Source organism: Bos mutus, chromosome 9 (assembly GCF_027580195.1).
Source record: "Bos mutus isolate GX-2022 chromosome 9, NWIPB_WYAK_1.1, whole genome shotgun sequence".
Lineage (NCBI taxonomy): Eukaryota > Metazoa > Chordata > Mammalia > Artiodactyla > Bovidae > Bos > Bos mutus.
The window spans coordinates 9638396-9655059 of NC_091625.1; the positions used below are offsets into that span (position 1 = coordinate 9638396).

Below are 16664 nucleotides of genomic sequence, written 5' to 3' on the forward strand. Positions count from 1 at the left end.
AGCCTTCACAGCATCTTCGGTAGATTCCATCTCAAGAAACCACTGCCTCTGCTCATCCATAAAAAGTAACTCCGTTTCCATTAAAGTTTTATCATGAAATTGCAGTAATTTAGGCACATCTCAGGCTCCACTTCGAATTCTGGTTCTCTTGCTGTCTTAACCACATTTGCATCTTAGTCCCTCTACTGAAGTTTCAAACCCCACAAAGTCATCCATGAAAGTTGGAATCAGCTTCTTCCAAACTCCTTATTTTATATTTTCTAAACATTTATTTATTTCTTTGGCCTTACCAGATGTTAGTTGCTACACTCACGCTCTTTAGTTGCAGCATGTGGGATCTGATTCCCTGACCAGGTATCAAACTCTGGGCTTCCTGCATTGGGAGCGAAGAGTCTTAGCCACTGGCTCACCAGGGAAGGCCCCAACTCCTATTTTAATATTGGTGTTTTGACCTCTTCCCATAAATCATGTATATTCTTAATGGCATCTAGAATGATTAATTCTTTCTGAAAGGTTTTCAATTCACCTTGCACAGATCCACCAGAGGAATTACTGTCTCTGGAAGCTATAGCCTTACTCCTTGATCCATAGGCTGCAGAATATATGTTATGTTCTCAGTAATGAAAACAACTTTAATCTTGTTGTTCATCAGAGCTCTTAGGGAACCAGGTACATTTTCAGTGAGCAGTAACATTTTGAAAGTCGTCTTTTTTTCTGGGCAGTAGGTTCCAACAGTGGGCTTAAAATATTCAGTAAATCATATTGTAAGCAGATGTTATGTCATCCAGTCTTTGTTGTTTCATATATAAAGCACCAGCAGAGATTTAGCTCTAGAACTTTCAGAATGGTAAATGAGCATTGACTTCAAGTTAAGTCACCAGCTGCATTAGCTCCTAACAAGAGAATCAGCCAGTTCTTTGACGCTTTGAAGCCAGGCATTGACTTCTCTCCAGCTATGAAACTTCTAGATAGCATCTTTTTCCAATAGAAGACTGTTTTGTCTGCATTGAAAATCTGTTGTTTAGAGTAGCCATCCTCATGAATTGTCTTAGCTAGATCTCCTGGGTGACTTCAAGTGCAAGCTTCACCTTGCACTTCTATGTCATTGAGTTGGCCTCTTTGCTTAAATGTCATGAACCAGCCTCTGCTGGCTTCAAACTTCCCTTCTACAGCTTCCTTGCTTCACTCAGCCTTTGTAGAATTGAAGGTATTTAGGGCCTTGCTCTGGTTTTAGACTTTGGCAAAAGGGAATGGTATAGCTGGTTTCATCTTCTCTTCAGACCACTAAAACATTCTTCATATCAGCAGTAAGGTTGTTTGCTTTCTTTTCATTCATGTGTTCACTGGAGTAGCACTTGTAAATTTCTGTCAGGGCTTTTCCTTTGAATCTACAGCTTGGCTATCTGTTTGGCACAAGAGGCTGAGTTTTCTCCCTTGAACGTGCCTTCCTCACTAAGCTTTTGATTTAAAGTGAAAAACAACCAGCTCTTCCTTTCACTTAGAGGCCATTGTAGGATTATTAATTGGCCTAATTTCAGTATTGTGTGTCTTAACTGGGAGGCTTGGGGAGAGGGAGAGGGGAGGGGTACAGCCAGTTGGTAGAGCTCTCAAAACACGCACAGTATTTATTAGTTCAGTGTCTTTTTTTTTTTTTTTTTTTAGTTTTCTGTTAAAAAAAATTTGGCCCAATTTTATTTATTTATACTTTTTGGCCACATGGCATGGGGAATCTTAGTTCCCCAACCAGAGATCAAACCTGTGCCCCCTGCAGTGGAAGCAGAGTCTTAACCACTGGACTGCCAGAAAAGTTTCAGTTCACTGCCTAATATGAGTGGTTCCTGGTACCACAAAACAATGACAAGAGTAACATCAAAGTTCACTGATCACAGATCACCATAACAAATACAATAACAATGAAAAAGTTTGAAATACAGCCTGAATTATCAGAATATGACACTGAGACACAAAGTGAGTGAATGCTATTGAGAAAATCATGCCAATAGACACTTGACGCGTGGTTGCTACAAACCTCAACTTTTAAAACATAAAATATCTGTGAATGTTGTCGTCTCTCAGTCCTGTCTGACCGTCTGTGATGCCATGGCCTGCCACACGCCAGGCTTCCCTGTCCATCACCAACTCCCGGAGCTTACTCAAACTCATGTGCATCGAGTCAGCAATGCCATCCAACTATCTCATCTTCTGTTGTCCCCTTCTCCTCCCACCTTCAATCTTTCCCAACATCATGGGCTTTTCCAGTGAGTCAGTTCTTCGCATCAGGTGGGCAAAGTATTTTTATCATACTTGATGGGTTATACTGCGTCATGACTCTTCCTGATGTTCAGAGGGAGCCCTGTAGGTTGATTTCTGCAAACTTCTCATGGGATAATGCAGGCAGTGTTCATCTCCTACTATTGCTAGTTGTTCCAGACTCTAGTGATATTCTCTGTTCTAGATTTAGAATCAGCCTAGGGGCTCTAGTTCCTTTTAGTGGGAAATAGTGTTTAGAGATCATAACATATATGTTAAAAGTACACATTTTTATTGAATCATTGTTTCTAGGCCTTCTCAGTTGACACAAATTTTTTTAAAGAAAAATATTTTCCTGTTCTAACTTTTGATTTATTTTTTTAATTTTATATTTCTGTCTCTTTTCACTTACACTGAAAGTCTTGGTTCCTAATAACATAATTAGTCATTGCTTTATTCATATGTGTGTAGATATGTCTAAAATAATTTCGAAATAATGGTAGCAACGTAACCAGCAAGACTATTAATGTTGTTTGGAACCTCTTTGGGGTTTTCTTTTATTGTATATCCCATGAGGAACAGGCACTGAAAGTACTATGTTTTAAAAATCACTTGAAAGTACTCTGTGAAATTGCAATTAAGTAGATACACATTAAGTTCAGTTATTTTAGGGTGGTTTAAGGGATTGCTTTTTAAAGTTAATGTATTTTGCTTTTTTATAAAAAGATTTTATGATTCCAAAATAAAAACTCTTAAGTACATTCATTGAAAAGGGTCTTATTTTCATCCCTGTTGCTTCTCTTCACCCTCATTTCCCCATCTCCCCACCTATAAAAGCCATTTTACTTTTTATTAGTTTTGTGTATGTCCTTCTTCCTTTTTATTACTTTTTTTAAAAGGCAAAAAATACATGATCATATCCTTTATTCTCAAAGAAAGGTAGCATAATATACATATTCTGCACTTGCTTTTGTCTTTAAAAAATGTATCTTAGAGACCACTGCTTTGTAGTATATATAGATGTGCTAAATATAGATGTAGATATGCTAGTGGTAAAGAACCTGCCTGCCAGTGCAGGAGACATATGAGGCATGGGTTTGATCCCTGGGTTGGGAAGATCCCCTGCATGCCAACCCACTCCAGTATTCTTGCCTGGAGAATCCCTAGGACACAGGAGCCTGGCAGTATGGGCCACAGGGTCGCAGAGTCAGACATGGCTGAAGTGACTTAGTATGCACACACACATATATAGATATATGTATATATGTATATAAGATTATGTTTTATAACTGTATGGTACTGCACCATAGTTTATTCAGCCAGTCCTTTATTGATAGACATTTTTTTCTCGAGTTTTCTTGTTGCAGTTAATACTTCAGTGAATAGCCTTATGCTACCTCATTGAAAATTTTTGCTAAAGTATCTTTGGGAGATCGTCTAACAAGTGTGATGCTAGGTCAGAGAGTAAATATGTGTGTTTTTGCTCTTTGTGGCTAAATTCTGTTTCACATGGTTTGCACCCTTTTACGTCTCCAGCAGTGCAGAATTCCTTTTTGCCCAGACTGTCACCAACAGAGTATTTTGTCAAATTGAATTTCCCTCAATGTGATAGATGAGAAAAGATGGCTCATTATAGTTTTAATTCATGGTTTTTAAAATTATAAATAAGATTGAACATTTTTTCATGTATTTAAGAGACATTTGCATTTCTTTTTTGGTGAACTATTTATTAATATATTTTCCCCCTTTTTTTAGGTTAATTGGTCTTTTTCTCTGTTTTTAGATGCTCTTTATATATTAGGAATATAACTCAGGTTTTTAAAAGTGAAAGTAAGATTTGTCTGAATGGATCAGCAAATTCCCTCAGGACAGAAACGGCTTCATTGCGTTGCCTGCCTGACTGAATTTTTTGATAATTCCACACTATTTTGTTGCTTCTTCAATAATCTTATAAAGATACATTTTAATACTTTATTTAGCAGTTTGGGTTGTTTTCTAAGCAAGAAGTTCTAAATAGCCTAGCTCACCATGGCCCTTGCTGCTGCTGCTGCTGCTGCTAAGTCGCTTCAGTCGTGTCCGACTCTGTATGACCCCATAGACAGCAGCCCACCAGGCTCCCCCGTCCCTGGGATTCTCCAGGCAAGAAAACTGGAGTGGGTTGCCATTTCCTTCTCCAATGCATGAAAGTGAAAAGTGAAAGGGAAGTCGCTCAGTCGTGTCCAACTCTTTGCGACCCCATGGACTATAGCCTACCAGGCTCTTGCGTCCATGGGATTTCCCAGGCAAGAGTACTGGAGTGGGGTGCCATTGCCTTCTCCATGGCCCTTAAAAAGGAACTATTTTATCCTGTATTTCAAAAATTTTACTGCTTGATATTTAATGTAAAAAATAGTTAACGTGCACAGTCACACACACACAATTGAAAGTTTTCCTCATTTTTGGAGATTTGTACCTTAAAGTACCATTAATTCTAATTTAAAAAATGTATTTAGAGTCATAATAGGCTGCTGTTACAAATGCTGTTACAAATGCAAAAGGAACATCGTTTAAAATAACGTATGTAATTACTACCAGTGGTTTGTTTTCCCTGTGTCTCTAGTACTTAGCCCAGTGGCTAACACATTGGTGGGTCCTCTATAAGTCATGAATTAATGGTACATGTGTGTGTTATATGTACACACTCACATTTAAGTTCAGGGAATTTTAAATAAGATACTCTAATTGCATACAGTTTCATGAAAGATAATGCTGTGAAAGTGCTGTACTTTTGGAAAACTCAGCAGTGGCCACAGGACTGGAAAAGGTCAGTTTTCATTCCAATCCCAAAGAAAGGCAATGCCAAAGAATGCTCAAACTACCTCATAATTGCACTCATCTGACACGCTAGTAAAGTAATGCTCAAAATTCTCCAAGCCAGGCTTCAGCAATACGTGAACCGTGAACTTCCAGATGTTCAAGCTGGTTTTAGAAAAGGCAGAGGAACCAGAGATCAAATTTCCAGCATCCACTGGATCATGGAAAAAGCAAGAGAATTCTGGAAAAACATCTATTTCTGCTTTACTGACTATGCCAAAGCCTTTGACTGTGTGGATTACAGTACACTGTGGAAAATGAAAGAGATGGGAATACCAGACCACCTGACCTACCTCTTGAGAAATCTATATGCAGGTCAGGAAGCAACAGTTAGAACTGGACATGGAACAACAGACTGGTTCCAAATAGGAAAAGGAGTATGTCAAGGCTGTATATTTTCACCCTGCTTATTTAACTTACATGCAGAATACATCATGAGAAACGCTGGGCTGGAAGAAGTACAAGCTGGAATCAAGACTGCCGGGAGAAATATCAATAACTTCAGATATGCAGATGACACCACCCTTATGGAAGAAAGTGAAGAGGAACTAAAGAGCCTCTTGATGAAAGTGAAAGAGGAGAGTGAAAAAGTTGGCTTACAGCTCAACATTCAGAAAACGAAGATCATGGCATCTGGTCCCATCACTTCATGGGAAATAGATGGGGAAACAGTGGAAACAGTGTCAGACTTTATTTTTTGGGGCTCCAAAATCACTGCAGATGGTGACTGCAGCCATGAAATTAAAAGACACTTACTCCTTGGAAGAAAAGTTATGACCAACCTAGATAACATATTCAAAAGCAGAGACATTACTTTGCCAACAAAGGTCCGTCTAGTCAAGGCTATGGTTGTTCCCATGGTCGTGTATGGATGTGAGAGTTGGACTGTGAAGAAAGCTGAGAGCCGAAGAATTGATGCTTTTGAAGTGTGGTGTTGGAGAAGACTCTTGAGAGTCCCTTGGACTGCAAGGAGATCCAACCAGTCCATTCTAAAGGAGATCAGCCCTGGGTGTTCTTTGGAAGGAATGATGCTAAAGCTGAAACTCCAGTACTTTGGCTACCTCATGTGAAGAGTTGACTCATTGGAAAAGACTCTGATGCTGGGCTCTGATGCTGGGAGGTATTGGGGGCAGGAGGAGAAGGAGACAACAGGATGAGATGGCTGGATGGCATCACTGAATCGATGGACATGAGTTTGAGTGAACTCCGGGAGTTAGTGATGGACAGGGAGGCCTGACGTGTTGCAGTTCATGGGGTTGCAAAGAGTTGGACACGACTGAGCGCCTTAACTGAACTGAACTGAATGGTATACAGTAAATGCAGTGTTGTTTAAATGTCTTTGAACTAATGTATACAATTATAATTGTGGGTGTACACGTATAAGTAGGTCATAGTTCCTGTGTTTAAGACGTTTAAAATGAAACATATCAGTTGTTTATTCTTAGCTCTTATATGGCATATCTGAATATTTTAAAATATCAGTGTTTGATTTAATCTTTAATTAAAATTAAAACTTTGCTATCTCATGCCAAAGTTCCTGCTTTTTCCACTTTGATTTTTGTTCTCAGTCGTCTCATGTTTTCAGAGTGACCTGATCTTAATCTTAACTCCACAGAGATAGATGTTATCTCTGTGGCATTTTGCCAGTTCTCTTTAAGTCCAAATTGTGATTTTAAAGGTTCTAAATTTAATTGACCACTCTTTCTTTCACTCTTTAAAAATCTGGTGTTGTCCATATATTCTATCCAGCGCCATGCTTTCCTAGAAATCATAGTAATAAATTTATGTATTTTAAATAATCTTTGTATTATTTACAGATTTATACTCTTGCCTAGGAAATCATTAAAGAAAAAAATGAAGATTAAATATTCAACTCTCTAGTGTCCATCTAAACTCATCCCTGATTTATAATCATCATTTAGCTTTTAGTAACCCTTTGTGTGTGTGTGTTTGTATACATAGATACATATATCCTCCATTACATGCACAAACTTGTAGTGTAATGATGTTAAAACAGAAGCATTTGTTTTTACCTCATAATTTTTTCTATTTAAACTGATTGTTAATGACCATTAGATTTATGCAAGTAAAAGTACATAAACTAAACGGAATAGCACTGACCTTGAATAAAACTGAGTTCTTTCAGCATAATACATGTCTTATGGTATGAAACCAATTTTTAAAACTGTTTGTTATTAATCCTGTGTTTTCTCAAAATTGTGCTTAAGAATATTTTTATTGTCTTTTAAATGAAAAAATAAATCAGATTAAGCAGTGAAATCCTTAGAATCCTTAGTAACTCCTATTATTGTTATGACATTCTCTTATTTAAAGTAAGAATGTTTCTGTCTTTACATTTGCCTGTTTCTCTTGGGGTTATATGCAGTGCAGTTGTAATGTTTGATCTGTATGTGGATCTGGTACACTGTTTTCCACCAATAGTAAATACTGTGGGAGATTGATAAAGCAGATGAACTTTATTTTTTAATACATATTGATATATAGAAATAGAGGCATTGCGTATTTTTTGAATATTTCGAAGTGACTTTTTTTGTCTCTTTTGCTTTAGTTTTTACCAGATTCGTGCATCTATGAAAATTCCACCAAGAGTTCCTCACAGAGTAGAAGCTAGTTTGCTACATGCAGCAGGTAAGCCAAGGAATATTCTCAATTAAAAAAAATAAAACTGAAGCAAGATTATAATGACCAGTAATAACTTTTCATAATTATTTATATCTCTTAATTATGAACACAAGGTGCCAAAGAACATCATTCTCATACTTCATATAAGAAATATATTTGAGGCCTCAGTAAAACAGGCTTGATTATATATTCCTTGTCTCCATCTTAGGTTTCTTAGGATGAGCAAGTAAAAGAAAGTTTGTGAAATTTCCTGAAAACAAACATAAGTAAGGGTGATATCAATTATATCATGTAATATGTACTTTTAACAAATGCATAGTGAATGTGAACACATAATTTGATATATGATCACAAAGCTGTTTTCTGATAAAGTTTTATAGTATGCGTTTTGAGATTATTTTTTCACCTACTTTTTTTTTACTTGATTAATGAGAAAATAAAGGATCAGAAAGTATAAAATAGACATATTATAACTGGCACCCCACTCCAGTACTCCTGCCTGGAAAATCCCATGAACGGAGGAGCCTGGAAGGCTGCAGTCCATGGGGTCGCTGAGGGTCGGACACGACTGAGCGACTTCACTTTCACTTTTTACTTTCCTGCATTGGAGAAGGAAATGGCAACCCACTCCAGTGTTCTTGCCTGGAGAATCCCAGGGACGGAGGAGCCTGGTGGGCTTCCGTCTATGGGGTCACACAGAGTCGGACATGACTGAAGTGACTTAGCAGCAGCAACAGCTCTCTTATTTACTCATATTCTAAGGAGACACTCTAGCATTAAAGGATTTGAGCCAAAACTAGTGGCCCTGATGTCATCATTGGGCATTTTTTTCAGCTTTCTTGATACAGTATACTCTATTAAGCAGTTAGAAAATACAATGATTAATGAAACATACTGGAGAGTTTTCATTTCTAATATGAATTAATAGTTTTCAATGCATCACAAAACATTAAAAAATACCTAATATAAAGCTAGCTCAGTGAAGCTATGAGCCATTCTGTACAGGACCACCCAAGACAGATGGGTCATGGTGGAGAGTTTGAACAAAACATGGTCCACTGGAGAAGAGAATGGCACACCACTTTAGTATTCTTGCCTCGAGAACACTATGAACAGTATGAAAAGGAAAAAAGACATAACACTGAGAGATGAGCCCCCCAGATAGGTAGGTATCCAGTAACTGGAGAAGAACAGAAGAATAGCTCCAGAAAGAATGAAGAGGCTGGGCCAAGCAGAAATGATGCTCAATTCTGGGGGTGCAGAATTAGAAAGTCAAGAGTTACCTAGAGTAATAGGCAAGTATGGCCTTGGAGTACAAAATGAAGCAGGACAAAGGCTAACAGAATTTTGCCAAGAGAACATACTGGTCATAGCAGATACCCTCTTCCAGCAACTTAAGAGACTACTCTATACATGGACATCATCAGATGGTCAATAGAAAAATCAGATTGATTAATTCTTTTTTTTAAAATAATATCTGGCAGTTTATTAAAAAATGGAGTATACTGAACAACAAACTATCTCACATCTTTCAGGAAGAAAAAACATTAAATTTGAAAAGACATTACCCACTGAATTTAGGCACAACACCTCTACTCAATTAAGAGAAACATTTGTACAGCCCAGGTCTTTATTTTTACACCCCTCAGGCCATGAACTCATAGGGAAGGGGCTCCAACAGTTTGGGTTCCTTTCCATTGGTCCTCACAAAGTGTGCTTCTCTGGGTGGAGCAGACTGGCACTTCAGCTGAACCCAAGTCCCTTTCTCTTTGGCTTCCTTCTTTTTCTGATCATTTTCCTTCACACGTTTCAGGAAGTTATCTCGGCTCTTAGAGTGCTTAATATGCTCGATATGCACATTAATTCTCTTGGCAAGAATCTTGCCCTTGTTTGTTTACAGTGATGCCAACAGCATGCTGGGTAAAACTGTAGACTCCCAGTTTTGCCGTGGTAACATTTGTGGGGCATTCCTTTTTGAACAGTACCCATTCCTTTGTATTGCTCATTTTAGCGAATTACTGGAAGATGACGGTTCTGGCCGAAAAGCCAGATAGATTAATTCTTTGCAGTCAAAGATGGACAAGCTTTATACAGTCAGAAAAAACAAGACCTGGAGCTGACTGTGGCTCAGATCATGAACTTACTGACAAATTCAGGCCTAAATTGAAGAAAGTAGAGAAAACCACTTGCCCATTCAAGTATGACCTAAATCAAATTCCTTATGAGTATACGGTGAAAAGGACGAATAGATTCGGGGGATTGAATCTGGTAGACAGAGTGCTTGAAGAACTATGGACGGAGGTTCATAACACTGTACCAGAAGCAGTCACCAAAACTTTCCCCAAGAAAAAGAAATGCAAGAAGGCAAATGATTGTCTGAAGAGGCCTTACAAATAGCTGAGGAAAGAAGAGAAGTGAAAGGGAAAGATATATCCAACTGAGTGCAAGCTTCCAGAGAATAACAAGTGGAGATGAGAAAGCCTTCTTAAGTGAACAATGTGATGAAATAGAGGAAAACAATAGAATGGGAAAGACTAGAGATCTCTTGAAGAAGATCAGAGATACCAAGGGAACATTTCATGCAAAGATGGGCACAATAAAGGTTGGAAACGACAGGGACCTAACAGAATCAGAAGAGATTGAAAAGAGGTGGCAAGAATACACAGAAGAGCTATACAGAAAAGATCTTAATGACCCGGATAACCACAATGGTGCAGTCAGTCACCTAGAACCAGACATCCTGGAATGTGAAGTCAAGGGGGCCTTAGGTAGTGTGACTTTGAACAAAGCTAGTAAAGGTGATGGAATTCCAGCTGAGCTCTTTCAAACCCTAAAAGATGATGCAGTTAAAGTGCTGCACTTAATATTCCAGCAAATTTGGAAAACTCAGCAGTAGCCACAGCACTGGGAAAAGTCAGTTTTCATTCCAATCCCAAAGAAAGGCAAAGCCAAAGAATGTTCAAACTACTGTACAATTGTGCTCATTTCACATGCTAGCAAGGTAATGCTCAAAATCCTTCAAGCTAGGCTTCAGCAGTTAATGAACCAAAAACTTTCAGATGTACAAGCTGAATTTTAAAAAGGTAGAGGAACCTGAGATCAAATTGCCAGCATCTCTTGGCTCACAAAAAACAAAAGAGAATTCCAGAAAAACATCTACTTCTGCTTTACTGACTATACTAAAGTCTTTGTGTAGATTACAACAAACTGTGGAAAATTCTCAAAAGAGATGGGAACACCAGACTACCTTACCTGTCTTCCTGAGAAACCTGTATGAAGGTCAAGAAGGAACAGTTAAAACTGGACATGGAACAATGGACTGGTTCAGAATTGGGAAAGGAGTATGTCAAGCCTGTATATTGTCACCCTGCTTATTTAACTTCTGTGCAAAATGCATCATGTGAAATGCTGGGCTGGATGAATCACAAGCTGGACTCAAGATTGCCGGGAGAAATATCAACAACTTCAGATATACAGATGATGCCACTCTAATGACAGAAAGTGAAGAGGAACAAAAGAGCCTCTTGATGAGGGTGAAAGAGAGTGAAAAGGCTGTCTTAAAACTCAGCATTCAAAAAACTAAGAGCATGGCATCCAGTCCCATCACCTCATGGCAAATAAATGGGAGAAAAGTGTAAACAATGGCAGATTTTATTTTCTTGGGCTCCCAAATCACTGTAAATGGTGACTGTAGCCATGAAATTAACAGATAATTTCTCCTGGAAGAAAAGCTATGACAAACCTAGACAGCATATTAAAAAGCAGAGACATTACTTTGCCCACAAAGGTCCGTCTAGTTAAAGCCATGGTTTTTCCAGTAGTCATACAGGGATCTGAGAGCTGGACAGTAAAGATGGCTGAGGGCTGAAGAATTGATGCTTTCCAGTTGTGGTGTTGGAGAAGACTTGAGAGTCCCTTGGAAAGTAAGGAGATCAAACCAGTCAATCCTAAAGAAAAACAACCCTGAATATTCATTGGAAGGACTGATGCTGAAACTCCAATACTTTGGCCACCTGATGTGAAGAGCTGACTCATTTGAAAAGACCCTGATGCTGGGGAAGATTGTGGGCAGGAGGTGAAGAGGGTAACAGAGGATGAGTTGACTGGATGGCTTCACTAACTCAGTGGATGTGACTTGGGCAGACTCCAGGAGATAATGAAGACAGAGAAGTCTGGCGTGCTGCAGTATGTGGGTTGCAAAGAGTCAGACACAATTACTGACTGAACAACAACAGCATAAAGCTATGTTGAGCACCATTTAGTTCATTTTTGAAATTTAAAAATATATTCTGACAACCTGATGTGCTGAAGATTAACTTTCTTAGCATACAGTGGATACTGAAATGCTGGTTAATGGTTAATGTTAAAAATGAAAAACTGGTTAATGTTAAAAATTTAATGAATTTTACATGATGAAGAGTTTATGTTTTTGAAGACTGTCAAAATGCTCATATTGCTTATGACCAAAAAGATGTATATTTCTTTTAAAAAGGAAAAATAAATTTTCTTCTTGGCCTTTTGTATATGTTAACGTATATATTTATTGTCAGTAGGTCTTTTGTAAGTCAACTTTCTAGGAAACAGAGGTTAAAACAACTAGTGGTATAAGATGGATTGGTCCTCCCGTTTTGAACTTCCTTAATCTAGTAAACTAAATGTCTTGCTCTATTGTATTTCTTAAAGTTGCCTGTTGAAAAAAAAGCTAGGAAGACTTATTTTTTCTGGACTTTTTATTTGCTTATTTTTTCAGCTTTATCAAGGAATAATTAACAAACATAATTTTACATATTAAAAGTGTACAGCATGATTTGTTTTATATATATACATATATACACTATATAATACATATAAATATGTGATTTGTTATACAGATAACAATGTGGAAAAATGGCCATAATCAAGATAATTAGCACATTGTTTGTGGTAAAGAACGCTTAAGATTTATTCTTAACAAATTTTAAGTATACAGTACTTTATTACTAGCTATAGTCATAATGCTATGCATGAGATCCTCAGAACTTACTTTTCTTATAACTAAAAGAATTTCTGTCTATGAAATTCACTTTTTTTTTAAAGTTAGCTGTGCTGGGTCTTAGTTGTCATGTGCAGGGTCTAGTTCTCTTAATAGGGATTGAATTCAAGCTCTCTGCATTGGGAGTGAGGCGTCTAAACCACTGAATCATCAGGAAAGGTCCCCCAAATTGATTTTGTTTTGTTTCTACATGTAAGTGATAACATCCAGTATTTGTCTTTTCTCTGTCTGACTTATTTTGTATAGCATAATGCCCTCCAGGTTCATCCATATTGCTGCAGATGACAGAATTTCCATCTTGTTATGGCTGAATAATACTCCATTGTGAATATATACACTGCATTTTCTTTATCTGTTCATGCACTGACAAACACTTGGATTATTTCCACATCTTGACAATTGTGAATAATGCTGCAATGAAAATGTGCATACAAAACTTTCTTTGAGATACTGATTTCATTTCTTTCAAATATATATCTGGGAGTGGGATTGCTGGATCATGCAGAAATTCTGTTTTTAATTTTTTGCAGATCCTCCATACTGTTTTTTATAGTAACTGCACCAATTCGCATTTCCCACCAACAGTGCACACTACTGTTCCCTTTTCACATCCTAACATCTCTTTTCACATCATAACATTTGTTATCTCTGGATTTTTTTTTTAAATAACCAATCTAACAAGTATGAAGAGATAGCTCTTATGCTTTTGGTTTACATTTCCCTGTAAATGAATAATTTGTGATGATTAGTGATGTTGAGCATCATTTTATATACCTGTTGGTCATTTGTATGTCTTCCTCTTTAGTGTTTTTACTTACTTATCATTTATTTGGTTAGCAGCGTGCAGGATCTTCAATCTTCCTTGTGGAATGTGGGATCTTTTAGTTGCATTGTGTGAACTCTTAGTTGTGGAATGTGGGATCTAGTTCCCTGACCAGGGATCAAACTTGGCCCCCCTCCATTAGGAGCATGGAGTCTTAGCCACTGGACCACCAGGGATTTATGGTTTCTTTGGAAAAAAAAAGTCTGTTCATTTCTTCTGCTTATTTTATTTATTTACTTTTTTATTGGAAATACTCTTTTATTCTTTCTTTTTTTTTTAATATAAATTTATTAATTTTACTTGGAGGTTAATTACTTTACAATATTGTATTGGTTTTGCCATACATCAACATGAATCTGTCATGGGTGTACACACGTTCCCCATCCTGAACCCCCCATACCATCCCTCTGGGTCATCCCAGTGCACCAGCCCCAAGCATCCTGTATCCTGCATCGAACCTGGACTAGCAATTTGTTTCATATATGATATTATACATGTTTCAATGCCATTCTCCCAAATCGTCTACCCTCTCCCTCTCCCAGAGTCCAAAAGACTGTTCTATACATCTGTGTCTCTTTTGCTGTCTTGCATACAGGGTTATCGTTACCATCTTTCTAAATTCCATATATATGTGTTAGTATACTGTATTGGTGTTTTTCTTTCTGGCTTACTTCACTCTGTATAATAGGCTCCAGTTTCATCCACCTCATTAAAACTGATTCAAACGTATTCTTTTTAATGGCTGAGTAATACTCCATTGTGTATATGTACCACAGCTTTCTTATCCATTCATCTGCTGATGGACATCTAGGTTGCTTCCATGTCCTGGCTATTATAAACAGTACTGTGATGAACATTGGGGTACACAAGTCTCTTTCAATTCTGGTTTCCTCGGCGTGTATTACCAGCAGTGGAATTGCTGGGTCATAAGGCAGTTCTATTTCCAGTTTTTTAAGGAATCTCCACACTGTTCTCCATAGTGGCTGTACTAGTTTGCATTCCCACCAACAGTGTAAGAGGGTTCCCTTTTCTCCACACCCTCTCCAGCATTTATTGCTTGTAGACTTTCGGATCGCAGCCATTCTGACTGGCGTGAAATGGAACCTCATAGTGGTTTTGACTTGCATTTCTCTGATAATGAGTGATGTTGAGCATCTTTTCATGTGTTTGTTAGCCATCTGTATGTCTTCTTTGGAGAAATGTCTATTTAGTTCTTTGGCCCATTTTTTGATTGGGTCATTTATTTTTCTGGAATTGAGCTGCAGGAGTTGCTTGTATATTTTTGAGATTAGTCCTTTGTCAGTTGCTTCATTTGCTATTATATTCTCCCATTCTGAAGGCTGTCTTGCTTATAGTTTCCTTTGTCGTGCAGAAGCTTTTAATTTTAATTAGGTCCCATTTGTTTATTTTTGCTTTTATTTCCAGTATTCTGGGAGATGGGTCATAGAGGACCCTGCTGTGATTTATGTCAGTGTTTTGCCTATGTTCTCCTCTAGGAGTTTTATAGTTTCTGGTCTTAACGTTTAGATCTTTAATCCATTTTGAGTTTATTTTTGTGTCTGGTGTTAGAAAGTGTTCTAGTTTCATTCTTTTACAAGTGGTTGACCAGTTTTCCCAGCACCACTTGTTAAAGAGATTGTCTTTTCTCCATTGTATATTCTTGCCTCCTTTGTCATTCAGTGCAATCCCTATCAAGCTACCAATGGTATTTTTCACAGAGCTAGAACAAACAATTTCACAATTTGTATGGAAATACAAAAAACCTCGAATAGCCAAAGCAATCTTGAGAAAGAAGAATGGAACTGGAGGAATCAACCTGCCTGACTTCAGGCTCTACTACAAAGCCACAGTCATCAAGACAGTATGGTACTGGCAGAAAGACAGAAATATAAACCAATGAAACAAAATAGAAAGCCCAGAGATAAATCCACGCACCTATGGAAATCTTCTGCTCATTTTAAAATCAGATTGTTTGGTTGGTTGTTTTTGCTAGTTAGTTCCTTGGTTCTTTATAGATTTTGGATGTTATCCCCTATCAGATGTATGATTGGCAGATATTTTATTCCATTCAGTAGGTTGCTTTTTCTTTTGTTGGTGCTGTCTTCCACTGTGCAGAAGCCTTATAGTTTTATGTAATCCTACCTGTCTATTATTGCCTTTGCTTTGGTGTCAAACATAAATATTACCAAAGACCAAGGTCAAGGAGCTTTCTCCCTATGTTTTCTTCTAGAAGTTAGTGGTTTCAGGTCTTAAAATTTAAGTCTAATCCATTTTGAGTTAATTTTTCTGAGTAATATATAATAGGAGTCCAGTTTTATTCTTTTGCATGTGTATATCCAATTTTCCCAGCATGATTTATTGAAGAGACTTTCTTACTATGTGTTCTTGGCACCCTGTCAGTTATTAGTTGATCATATGCGTGTGGGCTGATTTCTGAGCTCTCTTTTTTCCTTCCATTGATCTATGTGCCTATTTTTATACTACTACCATACTATTTTGGTTACTATAGCCATGCAGTGTAGTTTGAAATTAAGAAGTGTGATGCCTCCAGCTTTGTTCTTTTGCTCTTAAGATTGCTCTGGCTATTCAGGGACTTTTGTGGTCTAATACAAATTTTAGGATAATTTTTTCTATTTCTACGAAAAATGCCATTGGAATTTTGATAGAGATTATATTGAATTTGTAGATCACTTCAGGTAGTATGGATATTTTAGCAATATTAATTCTTCCAATCTAAGAACATAGGTTATTTTTCCATTTATTTGTGTTTTCTTCAGTTTCTTTCCTCAATATCTTACAGTTTTTAATGTACAGGTGTTTCATCTCCTTTGGTTAAATTTATACCTAAGTGTTTTATTGCTTTTGATGCTAGTGTGAAATTTTTCAGGTAGTTCATTGTTAATGTATAGAAATGCAATTGGTTTTTGTATGTTGATTTTGTGTCCTGCAACTTTACTAAATTCATGGATTAGTTCTAACAGCTTTTTTGTGGAATCTTTAGGGTTTTCTCTGTATAGGATCATGTCTTCTGCACAGAGAGACCCTTTTACTTCTTCCTTTCCT

At 37.4% G+C, this 16664-nt stretch overlaps 1 protein-coding gene across 4 annotated transcripts in view; it reads left to right on the plus strand.

Annotated features, from left to right (window-relative positions):
- The window catches only part of FAM135A (family with sequence similarity 135 member A), a 154432-nt gene that overhangs the window by 35048 nt on the left and 102720 nt on the right, over nt 1-16664 (plus strand). For all 4 annotated transcript variants that reach the window (XM_070376171.1, XM_070376172.1, XM_070376173.1 and 1 more), the window contains exon 4: nt 7673-7752. In XM_070376171.1, coding sequence (XP_070232272.1) covers nt 7673-7752 — 80 coding nt within the window. The remainder of the gene's footprint in view (nt 1-7672; nt 7753-16664) is intronic.